This window comes from Gobius niger (assembly GCF_951799975.1).
Source record: "Gobius niger genome assembly, chromosome: 6".
NCBI classification, from domain to species: Eukaryota; Metazoa; Chordata; class Actinopteri; order Gobiiformes; family Gobiidae; genus Gobius; species Gobius niger.
The window spans coordinates 22,716,542-22,735,368 of record NC_136857.1 but is presented as its reverse complement, the minus strand read 5'-3'; the positions used below and the strand labels follow the sequence as shown (position 1 = coordinate 22,735,368).

The 18,827-nt window shown below is 40.6% G+C and overlaps 2 protein-coding genes across 2 annotated transcripts; one reads left to right on the top strand and one right to left on the bottom strand.

Annotated features, from left to right (window-relative positions):
* The first annotated feature begins 712 nt into the window (after positions 1-712).
* borcs6 (BLOC-1 related complex subunit 6) lies at positions 713-8,423 on the top strand. The gene is made up of 7 exons (XM_079558639.1): positions 713-779; positions 1,755-2,245; positions 2,368-2,557; positions 5,229-5,408; positions 6,200-6,366; positions 7,364-7,447; positions 7,527-8,423. Exons 2-7 carry the CDS (start codon positions 1,769-1,771, stop codon positions 7,650-7,652), a joined length of 1,224 nt encoding a protein of 407 aa, XP_079414765.1. The 5' UTR covers positions 713-779; positions 1,755-1,768; the 3' UTR covers positions 7,653-8,423.
* Positions 8,424-12,923: 4,500 nt separating this feature from the next.
* Positions 12,924-18,314, bottom strand: LOC306964835 (hyaluronidase-2; the record flags this gene model as incomplete). The annotated part of the gene is made up of 7 exons (XM_079558995.1): positions 12,924-12,947; positions 13,008-13,301; positions 15,037-15,222; positions 15,317-15,403; positions 15,478-15,624; positions 16,575-16,823; positions 17,862-18,314. The coding sequence occupies 7 exons, from the start codon at positions 18,312-18,314 to the stop codon at positions 12,924-12,926; spliced, it is 1,440 nt and encodes a 479-aa protein (XP_079415121.1).
* Positions 18,315-18,827: the final 513 nt, after the last annotated feature.

Here is an 18,827-nt window from a genome sequence, read left to right as displayed (position 1 = left end):
AATGAAACTGTGCTGTGAATTGATCTTTTAATAAGAACTTCATTTCAAATTATGCTAGTTGAAGGCTACAGACCTGTTGTGATCTACAGAGCCTATTTGCAATCGGATCATAAAACATTATTACATCTCAAATTTGAATCCGGCAGTGATTTGAATCACAGTTTTAGGGTTGGGCCGGGGCACATGGGTCCCCAGAGTTTCTATTAAAAGCCATTTAAACCAGGTTAGGATGATTAAACATGTGAATGAACATTCGCATGTCACCTGTGAACTGCTCTACTATAAATTACCTTAATTTACCTTAAAACACAGTAGTTTGTCAGCTTGGAACTAAATGAGAAAAGACAAAATCATCCTGATCAGAGTCTAGTGTCCTGTGACACTGAGACAGAGTTGTTAATGAAATATGCCAAGTATTGAATGAAGTATTTTGCCAATTTCACTGCCAAGCATAAAATCAGGCTCAAATGCGTTTGTACTGCCTATGAAGCTTATTTGTGGAACAGCAGAGACACCTACAGGTTGATTGTGGTAGTTAATCCAATATCCTAAAGTATATTTTAAATGCCCAAACCTCATATAAAAAATGACAGTTGTAGGTGTCATCTATTACGTTTCTAGTTTCGCAAAGCTCCTTACTGAGGTTGCATATGCTTTCAGATAAATAATCCCATGAAGTCGTAACATCATAGCCAGTCTGCAGCCGGCGGAACCTTAAGTGGGGAAACATTAGCGCGGCGGACTCGGTTGTTGCCGAAAAAAGTACAGCTACTGCACTGGTGAGTGTTTACGTTTTTAAACGAGTATTGTTTATGTTTATTTAAGTGATATGGTTTCAGACATGCACCTTGTTTTGTGCTAATAACATTTGCCTTGTGGTCAATTGAATAACTTTAAAGATTATGATGAATAATGTGATTTTAATAGCCAGACAGCTTGCGTTAGCCATTTAGCACCTAGGCGGCTAATGACAGCAAAACATCAACTTCCTCATTCAGCACTCACTTGAAGATTTTTTTTTACACAATTTGTTTTCACCACAATATCCCTCGTATCTGACACTTATTTACTTCTGGACCTTTGTTAGTTGGGTTTATTGTCGTTTAATAAAGCTAATTGTGAGTACTGGCTTAGCTTTGTGCCCTGCGTCTGAGTTGGAGCCATATTACGTCATTTTTAAGCTTTTGGGAGTCGCCGCACAAACTGGGGCTGGTTTAACGCGTGAATAACTTCAGCATCACTGTTTGAAACATGTTTGCCTTTGTACATCCATGTGATTGTTAAGTTTTCATTAAATACTTCTCCCACACAGGTTATTTCAAAATGTAAACAATTTGGGGATTTAGTAAGACTGCTCACTGTATTCAAATCAGTGGGTTAATTAAGCTCGTGATACATTATTAGATGCTGACACGTGATATGTTCGTGCTATTTCCCAAAGCATTAGTTTCTTACAAGACATGCAGTCCGGTGAGGAACATGTTGATGACAGTTCATTTCGATATTCACATGACTAAACATTGCCTTCCTCTTGTAAGTAACCCTGTAACTGTTTAATCCTTCATGTTTCACTTTCACTTCTTTAAGTACTGATTCAGATATTTAAAAAAAAAAAAAAAAATGGAAATGTGTGCTTTTTACTGTCAGCAAGTATTGGTCCTCAATCAGTCATCACATTCAATATTAATAAGTAGTTAAAATGTGCCCATTGTTCTGAAGCACTGTTTTGTTAACCCAGTTGTCCTCTCTCTCAGCTGCAGGTGGAGGGATGAGTCTCTCCCCTGTGATTGGCACAGAGGTGCCAGAAACTGCCAACGGGGTCCTGAGCTCAGCAGAGAATGGACCCCACTCTACAGTCAAGTGTGCAAGTACTTCTCTGAGCAAACCAGTGTGTACAGAGGAGGATATAAGACATACTGACAATGGAAATCTAGTGTCAAACAACAAGCAGACTGTGTTTGATAATGAACTATCAGATGGGAATACTGGAGCGGAACCAGAGACTGCTGACATAACCCAGAGAACAGCAGACTTATGTCTTAAGTCAAATAACACAAGTACAACTGAGGCCACAGATGCAGCAGAGCCTGGGGCTGCTGCTCTGCGGGGAGGCCCAGAGAGAAGCAGTGATGGAGCAGAGGAGGAGGAGGAGGAAGAGGAGGAGGGAGAGAAGGAGAAACAGGATGAAGAGGAAGACGAGAAGAAGTGGAGAAACCAGCACATGGCGGAGAGGACGCACAGCCAGGTACGATACGTAGGAAAGATGTCTTTTGAGTGGAATTGCTCTTGTCCAGTGCAACCTCAGTGGGATTTTGACATGCGTTTATGATAGCGGAAATATCTGATTCATGTCTATTTAATTCTCAGTGCCGGACGTCCTATCAGTTCTCCTCCTCAGCGCCAGGCCCTAGTTCAGCTTCCTGCCCCTCTCCTCCACGTCTGCTGCCCTCAGAGGAGCCCCCCTGTCCCCCTCACGTCATGGCTGAGGTGTGGGTGCGGAACGTCAGAGGGATGCAGGACAGTAAGAGCCTGGATGAGATCAGCGGGGCCTGTGGAGGTAACACACCGGTCTTTAATATGAGCCGTGGTTTTTGTTGACCTCAGTGTTTTGTTTATTGGTCTTTGAAAATATTGCACCACACAGCAGTCACAAGATGGGGTGGTGGCATCAGCACTTTCTTAGCGCTCGAGCGAGAATTCCTTTCATCTTCTCCGAGAGTATTAGTTTTTTGAGCGATTTCTTTTGAATTTATGACCACAATTAGGGCAGGGTTCTTTTCCATTTCTCTTTCAAACTTGTTTTACAATACAGGAACCTGAACGATACTCGATACCTGTACTGCAATATTCAATATCTAGAAGCATAAAACACAAGAGTAAAGTTCATACTTTCCATAAAAGATAATTTTTGTTGTTGTAGTTTTTTAGTTTTTTTCATTTATTTGCGCTGGAACAACCAAGTAACCAAAGGGACTAGATGGAAGTTGACATTTTCATACTCACTACTGCCACCTCAGGTCTTACGTGTAACTGCAGGTTCTATATTAAGCTCGTGCATGACGGCAATTCAGACCCGAATTAACACCTTTTTGAGTGACAGTGCAAGATTTTAGAGGCCGTTTGTTTTATTTTTGGGAACCCCATTAGCTTCCACCATAGTGGTCGCTAATCCTCCTAGGGTCCCATTAAAATATCAAAATAAGACATACTTAGACTTAAATGCACAATTACACAATACTTAGACTTACATGCTTTGACTACAATGCCATTGCATCTTAAAATTATGCAGCAGTTAATTTACAAATTTGTGGTGAATAGGTCTGGGCTCCTTCTACACATTAGGACATTGCTGGAGCAAGTAGGAGGTGGAAAATACATCATGTTGATATTGTAAAACTCCGTCGATTCCTTTAAATATTCTGTAAAATTTTGAATTAACATTAATAAAGCAGTACTAAGTAACTTGCTTAACTTAATAAATCCTTTCCGTTGTCCCTCTGGGGGTAATACAAGTGTTACTGTGATGATTGGGGGTCTTTCATCTCCCCCTGGTGTCTCTGGCCAGAAAACCACAATTGCAACTTCGCTGCCTACCGGTCGGAGCCACCAATACACACTAATGGAATCACGAATTAGAAGCTAGCAGGCTAATGGGCAAAGCTAGCTGCGGGCTAGCGCCACATAACAGTATTTACAGCCACGTTTGAGTGAAAAAAATGGTCTACATTGTGTAATTGGATGTACAATATCCCTCTCTCCCTTCCTGTCTTTTCTGTCAGCGTAGTATTTACTCTCACAGACAATTAATGAGTAAAAAGAGAAACGTAACATACTACGACACCTGCAGTGGCGCTTATGGCTTCTAGGGGCATGAGTTACTTAGTACTGCTTTAAGGGGATGTTAAAGGTGCACTATGCAAAGTTTATATTAATATATATTTGACCTTTCAGTGACCTTTCAGGGGATTTAGTTTCCGTCCCGATGCCCTATCGGACGCTCCAGGATCAATTGACTCTGTGCATTACGTTCTAATCATGCTCCACAGCCCACAGTGTGATTTCCGGTTTCATTTCTAAAATAAAAGCACAAAGCTCGTCTCATTCTTTAGTTCAGCAGGTACTTGCTACTTTACAAGAATACAATTAAACACACACATTTTAAGTACCACTGTAACCCTAGCGAGACACATGTCCGCTCTGACTTTATTCGGTGACAACAATAAAAAAGAAGAGAAGTGAAGCAGCATGTTTACGATAAGGTCTTTTCAGAGCCAGGTGTCCACTTGTTGCAGCGTGAGCAGATAAACAGTGGATTTTAAAGAATAAATTGCCCGATAAGCACTTAAATAATTAGAAAGATGCACAAATAAGCAAGTAGGCAATAGCTTAAAATTTAAACATAGCTAGCAGCAGAGCTAAATTTAGCATTTCACCGTAGAAAAGTTCCATGTTATCACCGATCCATGGGGCAAAGGGGCAAAAAAATGTCCGCTAACATCCCAAGGCTTTAATTACCGCAGCGAGTTCAGCCATGGCCGAGCTTTAGAGACGAGGAGCGCCTCAGTAGCAGCGACAGAGGGCGAGCCAGGGAGAAGAGTGAGGGGGGGGGGCGTACAGGCTGCAGAGCGAGGCCAAATCTCCCCAAAATATTTATCTTTTGGTTGAGAGATTGAAAGTGTTTTGTCTGTTAATAGTTAGGCAGAAAGAACGTTGAACTTCTAAACTGCTGAATTAATGAATAAGATGGCGCTTTTATTTTGATGTGCTGGATCGAAACCGGAAGTCACTTCTTGGGCGGCGTAGTTGCCGCTAGCGTGATTCTAATGTTACGCACAGAGTCTATTGTCTTTAAGGTTTTCACTGCTGATTGAACCGTATCCATGGTTACATATACAGTCCATTCTGAAGACTTACCAGAAATCCTAAATAACCTGAAATATACTTGATCCTGAAGCGTCACAGGAGCCACTGGGATGGAAAATAAAGGCGCTAAGCTAGCCACCCATACAGCCACTGGGTCACTGAAAGGTCAAATACACACTTTTTTTTTACATTAATGCTGCATAGTGCGCCTTTTAAGTTCAATAAATTAGGCTACATATTTGAAAAAAAAACCTTCAACCTGCAATAACAGTGTCTGTAGGTACTACTTTAAGTGAAAGTATTGTCCCAATTTGAGAAAATGGCCTTTGTAGTTTGATGTTGTGTTCTTGCTTTACCGTGTGTAGGTGCAGGGGCACGCGGAGGAGGCAGAGCAGGGCAGTCTGAGGGGCGGAGAGCCACTATCTCCTCTGCTCTGGAGCTGGAGGGAACGGTCAGTCATGAGGGAGACCTGACCAACTTCATCACAAAAAACCTGGAGGAGAAGATCAAGATGAGCTCCAAGCCCAGCCTGGACTGCAGCGACTGTGAGTATTCAAGTGTTTTCAATTTTGATTCAGTGATAAAGTGTATGATCGAGACATTCCTCATTCTTTAGGTTTGCACAGGCCATATTCCATGTACCAGACTCTTTGTTTGCCTGCTATTTAATAAGGAGGAGCTTTATTGATCCACTGTGGAGCTCAGGCAGCTCCATAAAACGCAATGAAGTGCACATAGCAAGAAAAGGGAGCATGCAATATAATCCAGAGATAAGATATTTGAAAGATTTATGAATTACATTACAGGTTTAGGTTTTGAAAATGTAGTTTAAATTGTATTATTACTCACAAGAAGATACTGATGTCTCCTCTTTTGGTTTTACTGTATTTAGAATCAAGCCATGTTGGATGTGGTTTAGTCCTGGCTGAGTTCTTATTTTGACTCATCTTGTTGTACAACGCCCAGATCTGTTACAAAACGTTTCATCTGTCAAACTCAATGACAGTAAATTGCTTCTGTGAAACATACACTTGCTCTGACAGGAGAGTTTGGCTGTTGGAGTGAGAAGTGTTGAGTCACCCTCATCTTTTATTGATGCGCGAACCTCAGAGCTAATGGAGAATCAATGCTCTACATTTAGAAAATGAGTTGACTTTCTCGCTGTTTATCGACTGTGACAAGTTTAACTCGAGTTTCAACATCGGACTCAACACTAAAGTTTAAAACCAACGCTCTTTTTGAGTCCTGTTCAAAATAGAAAATAATGCATTCAGTCCGAACTCATGTAACGTTTTGTGTCATGCTCTCTTAAATCTGTTTCTGTGTCTGTCTGTAGCCGACTGTTCGGGTCCGATCTACCGCAGCAGCCGCTCGGTGAACCGCAGGCCTGTGGACATTCCTCCCATCGACCCCTCGGTGCTGCTGGACCTTCACCGACACACGCAGGAGGTGGCCCAGAGCGTGGAGGCCATGATGAAGAGCCTCAACGGAACCATCCAGAACGTGAGACCAAACTTTACAAAAATCTTTTTCACACATCTTTACTACATTCTAGGGCTGTGCAATTAATCAAAATTCAATTACAATTTCGATTATTACACTAAACGATTACAAAATCAGCACAATCAAAGAACCTATATATATTTTTTTTTTTCAAATTTTAATCACAAGTTTGTTTTCTTTATTTTTTTGCAAAGCAGACTAGCATTATTTCATGCTGCTGGAATTATTTTTCCTTCGCATTTCACGTGCCATGGCTCATGCTTTTGCCTGACAAACAGTGCTGTGTGATGATGTCATCAGGCCGCGCTGCTCAGTTTACTTGCGCAGGTGTAAGGGCTGGCCAGCAGGGGGCAGGTGTGAAACAGACCTCTCCTTAATGAGGCAAACTAGAAATCATTTGTACTGTTCAGAAAACAGAAAATATTCAGTGTAGTTTTTTTTTATTAATAAATATATAAAATAAAGACATTTTTTTTAAAGGCAACAAATAATTGTTTGAATATTCGTGATTTCAATTATGACAAAAAAATGTTTTTTTTTTCAATAATCGAGCAGCCCTACTACAGTCTTTTTTTTAATACGTCAAACCTGATATTCCAGGTTTCCTTTTCACTTATTATTCTTCTGTAGAGTTGACCTCACCCCATTAAAAATAAAGATCACAGTTTTAGTTTCAGCCTCGTTTGGTTCCAGAATCCAAAAACCTCTTCTTTGAGATCTGCTCATACAACACTTTGTCACAAGATAATGCAATTTGGTACAAAATATCTTGAGGACTATAATTAATTATCAACATTAGGCTGTTTTTTTTTTTATGTTTTTAAAAGGTAAACATTTATTGGTTAGTCTCGGATCCAGACAGTATTCATTCCAATTTTGGCACTTAAATTGATTAGTCAAGAATCCTTCGCATTGTGATTCGTTTTTGAACCAAGTACTGTAATAATTGCAAGTGAAGAGAAAATTGCTAATTTGTTTCTAAATGTTTTTTGTCCAGATGACGGCGTTGAGTGTGGGCTACATTCAGACGTACAGGGACTCAGTGGACAGTCTGGGAGAATCTGTGGACATGAGCATCAAGGTAAAGTTTTAAGCCTTCTCACTTTCTTCCATCAGCTTTGCACCGTGAAGTCATTGGACCTCTGTTCTTCCTCGTTCAGGGCATGTACACTCTGATGGCCCGCTGCGAGGAGCTGGACAGATCCATGCAGCCCATTCACAGTTTAGCTGCGCAGATTCGTGACATCAAACGCACCCTGGACGCGCTGGAGGCCATCTGTAAGTAACGCTCCTCAGAGGTACCAGTGCGAAACCCCACCCGAGGTACAAAGACTGAACTCCAATTACCCAACACACACCTGGGAGCTACCATGCTCTGCCGTCTCAAAGGTACGGTAACAAAAAGTCAACCAACGCGAGAGGCAACCGGGCCTCTGTCCCGTGAGGATGTTATTGTCGTGAGATCCCTCTTAATGCTTGGAGTTTTATTTCCTCACATCCTTGAAAATTCAAAACATTGGAGACATTTTGTGCCCCCCCAAAAAATGGAAGAATTTGCCGTCCGATGCTTGGAATATATTGCACTATGCTCTTCTTGGTTTGGAAGAGACTTGTTGGAACTCTTGAGACTTTTGCACAGAATCTGTTTTTTACCCTTATGCAACACGAGTTCTCCGAGTGACGTCATGTCTGTCCTTTTGTTGTGGTTTTTGTGTTAATTTATTCACGGCTTGCTTCAATGTGGCAGCAAGTTTGGAAATGTTTACGTGTAAGTACCAATGACACTGGAGCTTTTGCAGTTACAGAATCGTTTTACAATGAAATTTACTTCGAGAGTTAAGTGATTTCCCTCCGTTAATTGTGAGCTGTTAAATCTGCCGTTTTAACTGAATCATTCAACAGAACTTGAAAATTGTGCTAATTCCTGTTTTGAAATTGTGGTAAATCTTTTTCAGATTAATGCTTGATATTAGCTCCAAAAATGGGCATCGTTTTTAGTAGAGGTCGACTAATATGGGTCTTTCTAAGGCCGTTGCCAATATGCTTAGCCGATATTTTTGTCCGATTTTTTCCAGATGTCTGGTCTGTAATCCTGTCAAAACATAAATACTTGACTCCAGCAGTGGCCGATGTTATTTTATTACTTTTGGTGATTCAATCATAGTTTCTGTCCCAGCTTTGGTTAACGCTGCCGTTAGCATTAGCTTCCTGCTGTTAGCATTAGCATACTGTTGCTAGCCGCTGCATTTTGTCCAGCGATCAAAATGCGGCGATTGAATTCTCCATACAGCATGTCCATATTGACTGAGGTTTAGTAAAACTTGTGCTAAACAATCTTGTAGCTAACCAATTTTCATCATGATCATGATCATCATCATCAGCCTTAGGGCCCTGACTTTGCTCTTTCCAATGCAAAAATGGGAAGTCTATCACTTTCGGTCCCGGAGATATCGGCTTTTATCTGCGCTAGATCGGCCGATGCCCAACTATCGGCCCGAGATATGTCAGCCGGCTGATATATCAGTCGACCTCTAGTTTATAGTTATTCTGGTACATCAGGGGTCTCCAGCCAGTTAATTGGTAACGTTCCAAGGCTTTCTACTCCAGTTTAAAGACACACTGCAGAACTATCCAGGTTATGTATTAGTACATTACAAGCGCAACTAAACTGTAAATGTCAAAGCAAACATTCAGCTGGTAATCAAAATAAAGCATTTGGAAGAGGACCTGTTTTTAGATCACTTTTCCCCAACAAAAAACACTGGTAATTAAAGAAATGCTTATGTTTTATTCCATTTATCGAGCAAAATGTTACGCAGTGTTGCTTTAAATATTCAAAGTCAAATTGGAGACTCCTGCTGTAGCTGCGTCCTTGTGTACTGACCATTCAAAGTTCCTGTGTCCTTCATGAAGAAAGCCACTGCATGTCCTTGTCTTTTAGTTGTGAACAGCCAGCAAGCATCAGCTACAGCTTCAGCCTGTTTTCTCCTCACACCACATCAAATTTCAGAGACAAATCCTTAAAGGTTTGCATGTTCACGCGCTCGACTTCTTAAAATGTAATTTAATTGTGAATAATATAAATAAAGTCCTGTATGATTGTTTTCTGTTGTACATTAATGCATTTGTGTAAATACTAAATCTGTTACTGATTTAGATACACCTGTCTCTGTATATTTTAATGATGAATAAATTTGCAAACGCGGGAAAAATGTGTTTGCAAATTATTTATTTATTTTTTCATGTTTTTACCAGTTATTATTACTACTTTATTGTGGTAAGGCCGATGGTAGGTATTGATTACGCAGTTTTATACTAGAAGAATCTAACCTGGCTAACACCATGCTGCTGTGTGCGCTCGAATTATTTCGAACTGCACAACAGCCTGGGGACCATGGCCAAATCTCCGGTGGATTTGGGAACCAATCACAGAGCGAGGAGGGACGGCAAGACGATGACGAGCTATTCGATATACGGAAGCTTGTAGTTTATTTACGGATAATTAAAAAAAAAGTTTATTTACGGATCCAACATGACAGCAGCAGACACGATGGTATTTTTTGATCAAGCTTTAGACCTTGTTCTAAATAATTTAGCTCAAAAGTTTACAGCGGGTACGTCATACGTCATCTCATACGATGATATGATTGGCTGGGGCTACGTGCAGACGCATGAGACTTTTTTTTTTTTTTTTCGTATCGCCCAATTAACGAGTATGGACGATCGTAAACCACACCTCTCCTACGAGAAAATGAATTGGTGGTCCCCAGACTAAATATCACTTGTGATTTTAGTCTGGTGTTAGCCAGGCTAAGAAGAATCAGTATATCTAGAAAAGTTGAAAATAGAAGTACGAATTTTTAAATCTTCTTTAGCATAAACCAGTGATTCTCAACCTTTTGGAGCCGCGACCCCCCATTATAACAGTTAAAGGGGTTCGTGACCCCCCGCCCCGGTCACACTGTGAGAAATCGTAACATTAGCCTATATAATCGAAACATTAGCCTATATAATTCTTAAAAAAACAAAGAAAAAAACAAATGGCTTCAATAAAATTCATCAAATTATGAACATATATAATGGCACACACATGCCACAATAAAATATTATAATACAAGCTAAAAAAAGTATATTTTATCTGCATGATCTGGCGACCCCCCCAAAATTGTCTCGCGACCCCCTTGAGGGTCCTGACGCCCAGGTTGAGAACCACTGGTATAAACGATGACACAGAAAGGGCGAGAATTCCATATTCCAAGGAGAAACCTGGGACGGCCCTTGTGTACAGTATGGTTTGTATGGCAACAATTAACCTCTTAACCCCCGAGGGCATTTTCCAGTTCAGCTTTACCCAAATCTATAAGCTACTGGACTGGAAAGCAACTGTGTAATGCCTCAATGGAAAGCTATGGACTACAAAACTGATCCTTTTTATATCACATCCTGTCCCTGTGACCAATAAAAAAAGTCAAATAATAAATGCCTATAGAACCAACCGGATGCTTCAAACTGTTATTTTGCTCAACCTTATGATAATGAGTAAAAAGACGTCCAGTGGCCAAGGATTCAAACCACTCATGTTGTTTTAGTTAAACCCATGCACTTAGTAGGCAGTGTTAATTTTGACAACATATTTTATTTTAGTTTTAGTCTTAGTCTTTTGACTAAAATGTAATTTAATTTTAGTCGAGATTTAGTCGACTAAAATTGCATGTCAATTTAATCGACTAAAATTAAGACTAATTTAGTCGACTTATATTTATAATATTCATTATAATCATATTTAATCGTGGTCCTCGACTTAATGAAGCCGTTTCCACATGAATAAAGCACAGACCTGTTCACTTGGCAGTTAATTTAAATGATATGAGGCTTTTTCAGACGGTCAATAGAAGTTTGGATGATTTTAGTCTCTCCTTTTCATTTTTATTTAGTCTTATTTTATTCGACTAACATATCTGGACATTTTAGTCATAGTTTTAGTCCCATGAAAAACTTTTAATTTAGTTTTAGTCCAATTTTGTCAGCAAAAATATCACTTTGACTAAAATTAAGACTAAATATTTTAGTCGACGAAATTAACAGTTAGTAGGCCTAATGATTTGATAAACAAATGATTAGTTAGACAAACTGTCATGTCATTATTATATATGACGAAATACCCTAATCCAAAACCATTTCCCTAACCTTAACCATAATTGTTTTCCTGTTTCTAAACTTGAGTGTTTTCCAACTCCTGGCCCTAACCATAACCAGTTAATGTCAAACACATGATCATAGACACTTCAAAATAAGAAACGCCACAACTACAAATTCTATAGATATTTGTGACGGTCCAAGTTTTGTTCCATTTTGCTGCAGTGGATTTATTTCAACTGAATTAAGTGCTGGTTGAAATAAAATATTTAGTCTTAATTTTAGTCAAAGTGATATTTTTGACGACTAAAATTGGACTAAAACTAAATTAAAAGTTTCTCATGAGACTAAAACTATGACTAAAATGTCCAGATATTTTAGTTGACTAAAATAAGACTAAATAAAAATGAAAAGGAGAGAATAAAATCATCCAAACTTCTATTGACCTGATCTGAAAGAGCCTCATATCATTTAAATTCACTGCCAATTGAACAGGTCTGAGCTTTATTCATGTGAAACAGCTCCATGAAGTCGAGGACCTTGATTAAATATGATTATAATGAATATTATAAATGCAAAGTCGACTAAATTAGTCTTAAATTTAGTCGACTAAATTGCCATGCAATTTTCGTTGACTAAAACTAGACTAAAATTGCAAAAAAAAAAATAGACTAAATCTCGACTAAAATTAAATTGCATTTTAGTCAAAAGACTAAGACTAAAACTAAAATAAAATATGTTGTCAAAATTAACACTGAGATAAAGTTGATGAAGTTTAAGATTTAACCAGGTGCAGTTACAAAAGCCACAGGGAGGGGGCGCTTTCTACCAACATTCCATGGCTCTGTATGTCTTTGTACATGATTCATCAAAGTGCAAATGCTGAAGATGTTAAAAACCAAAAAAAGTCATCTTGGTCCCAAATTATTATTATTGTTGTGTCACAATTTCCAGTCTGGTTATTGTCCTGTGCCCTTGACTAACTTTACAAAACACGCAAAAAGTGAGAAATGGCGACCGTGTCCTTTCTATCTTTCTGAAAGCAAGCCCTGTAAAGTTCCACAATACACGTTACAATCATTTTGACAGCCATCATCCACTCCTTTATTTTTCCTTTACATTTATACAGATTATATTTACAAATCTCTTAATTCCAAAAAGACACTGATAGACAAATATTTTCAAATGAACAAAAAGATTACTGCGAAAAGCCACACTGCACATTGTCTTTAACGCTTGGGAAAAAGAACGATAAAAAAAAAAAGAAGTATTTTCAAATTTGGCACATATCGCGAATGACTGCAGTCTTAGATAATATTTTGCTTAATGCGTCCATGCTTTGCTCCAAGGCACTTCATTCAGAGTTGTAGGTGCGATCATTTCCCTGATGGTGTCCAAGTGTAACTGGCAAAAGTGTGAGTTCATTTGTTGTTGGTGAACTGAATCTATAGGCAAAGTACCAACAGCATTAGCAGTAGAATACTTGTCCTTGAAGTACTTTTTACCGCTCCTCCGTCCAGTGCCGTCGTTTTTGGACCAATGCTTCCTCCATTCTGACCGCCGTAGGCACCCGTAGTCGTGGAAATCATATCTGAAACGGTGCCCAGGACATCCAGCCCCTGCCCCACGCTGTCCTGTCTCTTCCCCACTGAGGGAGCTCCATCCTTGGGTGGCTGCTGGTCTGATACGTCCCCATCTGCAGAGGAGAACCACTGGCACTGAAAGTCCCTCTTCCACAGCTCCGCGGGGTCCAGCTCCGGTCTAGGGGTAGAGTCAGGCTGGTCTGTGCTGTCTTCAGACTGGAGGAAAGGAGGACAGAAAGATAGTTAGAGACTAGAGCTTTCCATGGGTCATTCGTTGCAGGTAGGGTTGTATTTCCAAGAGCAGACCAATGGACTCAGATCAAAAGTGCCTGTGTCAACGGATCAACCAAGACTAAAATTGCACTTGACAGGAGCTACAATCTATTTTAATGCTCAGTATCTCTTCGATAGATTTGAAGCCAGTGGACAGGCTTTGTAGAGTAGCAGAACTGCTCTTTAATAGATCAGTAGTGTAACAGAGCCCTGCACGCGCTGAGAATGTTTTTTCATTTGGATTAGAATCACATGCCTTACACTTCTAATTTTCTCTGCTCTCACTGTGATGCATTACGGCACATTAAAGATCTGATTAATACCCTGCCTGACAACAAAAATACGCCTGGGGGTTGCTGCATTTGGCCTCGTCTGGGTTTACAACTGACCAACTGAACATCTTGAATGACCAGGTCCAACAATGGATTTCTTCGTCCCTGATGGAGTGGCTCAGGGAGCATGAGATATTATTTTCACACACGGATTGGCCCAACAGAATCCAGATCTTAACCCCATTGGGAATCTTTGGGATGAAAGCTTTGCGCAGTGGTCAAACTCTTCCATCATCAAGACAAGATCTTGGAGAAAAATGTTTACAACCCTGGATCTTTTAACATTACAGTCAACCAATTAGAAAAAAGAGCAGTGTTCCAGCATACCCTGCGTTTCAGGTACAGTAGGTAGAAATAATTTTGGAATGGGTCAGTCTGTGTATTTCATATTTTTGCTTAGCATGTTCAGAGTTCTGACTCCACACAGTCAGTTTTGGTTCACTGCTGCTTCATCCTAAACTTCAAAGTCTGGTGTGATCAATGGGGAGATGCTTTGAAAATGTTCTTTTGCTTTTTCTACTTCAAAACATGAACTACATCAGCAAAATGCATTCATAGACCACAGGATAAACCGTATGAGAAGCTGCCAACCCATTCTAAGACCTTATGGATGACATATATAACAGTTATTGCTAAATTTTTCAACATTTTTCCATCATTTTTTTCAGTTTCCTTTGAGGAGTGCTGGAAACAGAGGTCTGGTCTGAATTTCATAATAAAAGAGTAGAAACAGCGGGAGGTAAAGCGCCGGAGGCTTTAGATTTGAAAGGACCCCGGTCTAAAGAGGAAGAGGTGCTTTAGACAAAGACTTCGAAGTTAAGGGAATAAGATGGAGAGGGAGGTAACGCGTTTCATATATTGTGCTATTTTTAACTTTCAGGAATGCCATTTTATGATTTTTATTCAGGGAAACGTATTCCTGCCACCTGCCACCTTCGTATCTGTCCGTCTCTCTAACTCATCTACTCAATTGTGGTTTGTTGGTTTATTGAAATTGAACATTTTAAATTTTTAATGACTATTTTTATTTTTCATGTCAAACACCATTAGAAATAATTGACCACATAAATATACTACATTTAACCGTCGAGCCCCACAATGTCAGAGTCACTGTTCCAATGCTGGGGCACCTGATCTGTCCTATTTTCAGCACTAGTAGAGTTCAAAAGTTCCAATTGAAATTTTAGTGTCTTGTTAAAATGTTTAGAGGCAGAGAGGGCATAATGATTTTTTTCCCCCTACAATTTGCTACATTTACAATAATCTATGGTGGCAAAAAGACTGTAGGTAAATCGGTTTCCCCAGAGCTTCTCCAGTTCAAACCTAAGTTAGTTCTTGATCATCACCTCATCGGGCGTCTCCTGGTTTTTGGGAGGTAGATGCAGAAAGGTGGGCTTGTCCTGGTCCAGCCTCACACAGCGGCCTCTGCTCTGACACAGAGAGGCTGAGCACAGTCTGGAGGCCGCTGTCACATTAGACACATATGGACCCAACACTGAAGAGATGAAGGTGCGGAGGTCCTCACACTCTCGCTGAGCAGGACACAGGAACAGTGGTCAGTTGCTGTTCTAGTTCCAGGACATAACAATGTCTGTCTAAACAATTGTTTGTTTTTTGTATTTGTACCTCAGTCTTGGCCTCTGTTTTGTCCCAGATGACAACTCCAGCTGTTCCCAGGGCGGCACTCTCTCCGATGGCGGTCACTAGGTCATTCTGAAAAACATATACCAAGTGTTAGGAATGTATCTACCCAGAGCGGATATCATATATCAAGTCTGGTGTCATACCAGTGATAGGAAAGTGTTAGTGGAGGTGTAGACAGTTCGAACTAGTGGAAACACAGGCAGGTCATCTGAACTTCCTCCCAAAGACGCCACTCTCAGGGATTCTCTGATTTGATTGGACAGAAACAGAGCTGCTCCAGGAGTTCCACCCTAAAAGTGGAGATAATAGATCAAAATAATGACTTGTTGTCATAAGCATGAAGGGATTACTGAATTGTTATATATTGTCAGGTTTGGTTATTGGAAATTGCCCTTTAAAGTAGGATTTGTCCCATGTTTACATGCATTTGTAGCAACCAGTTGTTTAAAAAGTTGTATTTTGGGCTATGTTTTCAATCAATCAAACTTTATTTATAAAGCGCTTTTCATACCGAAAGATATCACAAAGTGTTTTACAGATTACAACAATGCAAGGTTTGCTGCTCATCAGATTCTCAAATCTAACGCTGAACATTAAACTGTCATGTGACCCCAATGTATAAATTTTCTCTTGTAGTTTATGCTAGCCTTGGCTTGCAGCCCAGATGTCGTTGTTTGTCCTTGTTTTGCAGTGTGAGGGGAAAAAAGCATCAACAGACGATGTGCTTCTGGTGAACCTTTGCTACTTAAAAAGAGCTGCATTTTCTGATTTTGTTGTGTGCATTGTTGTTTTTCTCTGCTAAAGAAGCACAGTGTCTGTTCTCCTCTGACTCGCACAAGGCTAAACCCCGTCCCCTTTCCCCATGTCAGTTATGTCTCCTTCAATCACGGACAGCAGTTGTAAAGGTTTTAAAATAAAATGCATTAAAACTCCATCATGGCATATTATGAATCGCGTTAAAGCTATTAACTTTATCATGAATAGATCGGGTTTGTTATGGCTTATGATAGAAAGGACAATAAAATGCTTCATAAGCAAATTATAAGATAAAATATCTATCTATATTTAAAGAAATATATATATTGGGCTAGACCCTGGATGTTTCCTGTGTCTGGCTCTGCCCCTTTTAGTAACTGTGGTAAACTGAAGATTTAAATGTTATGAAGCAGTCTGAGGGTCCTTAGAATGAGGCTTTTTGCTCCTCTCCCACAGAGAACTCTGGTCTAAAATCCTCTCCCACCTGTATCTTTTCAAGTGTGAGCAGGGGGTAGATTGCGTTGCTTCTCCTCCAAAGCCACAGCAGCTGGTCGTTCAGGCTCTTCTCCTCCTCAGGACACTCCCCGGTGTAGTTTGACTGAGATGTCTGAGAGGGAGAACCATTGGAACAGCGGGGGTACGGACACATCCCCCACAGTGCTTTGGGACGTGACCTCTGAACCTCCCTCAACGTCTCTGTCATTACGGACTGAGCAGCAGCCTCGAAGTCCACCTGAGGATCAGAGAGAGGATACTGTCAGAGCCTATTTGTGAGGGTAGGTAGCCTGGCTAACACCAGACTAAAATCACAAGTGATATTTAGTCTGGGGACCACCAATGCATTTTCTCGTAGGAGAGGTGTGGTTTACGATCGTCCATAGTCGTTTACTGGGCGATGCGAAAGAAAAAAAAAAAAGTCTATCTTACGTCTGCACGTAGCCATAGCCAATCGTATCATCGCATGAGATGACGTATGACGTACCCGCTGTAAACTTTTGAGATAAACTATTTAGAACACGGTCTAAAGCTTGATCGAAAAATACCATCGTGTCTGCTGCTGTCATGTTGGATCCGTAAATAAACTTTTTTTTTTTTTATTATCCGTAAATAAACTACAAGCTTCCGTGCGTCGTCGTCTTGCCGTCCCTCCTCGCTCTGTGATTGGTTCCCAAATCCACCGGAAAATTTGGGCCATGGTCCCCAGGCTGTTGTGCAGTTCGAAATAATTTGAGCGCACACAGCAGCATGGTGTTAGCCAGGTTAGAGGGTAGGTGGAACAGGTCATTAACACTGGGACAGTCGGGATGAAGGAATAAAGGAGATGCTCTAAATGGGACCACTGATTGTTTCCTCCATAGTGTTTAGCGCAGGCTAACAAGCTCGTTCATGGTAGAAATATGGCTGGGTTTAGAAGCTAGTTCATATTGCTAGAATAGAAATAAGAAAATGCAAATGGTAAAAGAAAAAAAAAATGGACGATGTTTCGCGTGTGAAGTTAAGAATGAATGGAAAGTATTTTTGTAAAGCCCATTAAGCATGAAACTTTTGGAGCCTGCCCCCATTTCATTTAGGCTTCAGCAGGTAAGAGCGATGCAACATCCATGTTTTTCACAGTCTATGAGTTCAACACTTTAAAAATATCCAAACTAAATAAGTTTCTGAGCTCCAGAGTAGTAAGACATTTCTTTACACATCTAATTCTAGAATATACGTTAAACAAATCAGACAGGAAAAATGAGTAAAATACAGTACACTTCAACGTAAGCCTCACCTTGGACCACCTGTCCAGCACCGGCCTGGTCCAGTCCGGGAAGAACCTTCTGAGCATTCTCCTGGTGGCGTTCACATACAAGCCCTGTTTGTCTCCGCTCCTGCTCCACTGAGGGGACCACTCCTGCCAACGCACCACCCCCAGGCCCAGGTACCTCGGGGCAGGCAGCGCAGTCTCCACATCGCCCTGGGTCTTTTGGATGTGGAGGTCCAGTTTGGTGTGCTGAGGTAGACCTCCATTTACTGGAGTGTCTTTATCCACCAAATACGGGTAGTTCCCCAACGTGTCTTCGTAAAAAACAGCCACACGTCCATCCGGCTCAATCCCGAATGATCGAAAGTCGGACCGGTTGGAACAGGAAGAGTCTTTGACCCCCCAGAATACGATAAAGGGTTGTCCGGAGAGCAAAGGGGCGCGAGCTGGTCTGGGAGGTCCTGCTTGAGTTACATTCATAAATGAGGCCAATAGGAGCAGCAAAACAAGTGAAAACAAAGGCTTGAGGTGAGATTGAGAACCTAAAAATAGCCTTAATGCTGTTTGAGGTTGAAAAGTTGGACTAGTTCTTGGTTTTAGTCTTGGTTCTGGAACTTCTGGTTTCTCAAGTTGTTGTTCAAAAGTTGGATCAATATCTAGTTGTAATCTTGGATTTAGAACCGATTCATGGTCTGCTTCCAGACATCTGCTTGCTATCTTTGGAGCACATTTCGAGACTTGCTCAGAATCGCCCTCCAACTTTACCATTTGTATTGTGTATTTCCTTGGTTCATGATGGGAATATGGACTGAGCAGAATCTGTGACCCAGTTACTAATCCTCGTTTTGGGTTTTCAGTGAATGTTGTTGATCTTGGTTTTGACCCCAGGTCTGGATAAACTGGCCCAGGTTCTCTGTAGGTTTTGGGCCGTAGCTGTGGTTGCAATCTTAGTCCTTGTGTTGTTCCTTGTTGTAGTTCCGCACATCGTTGCAA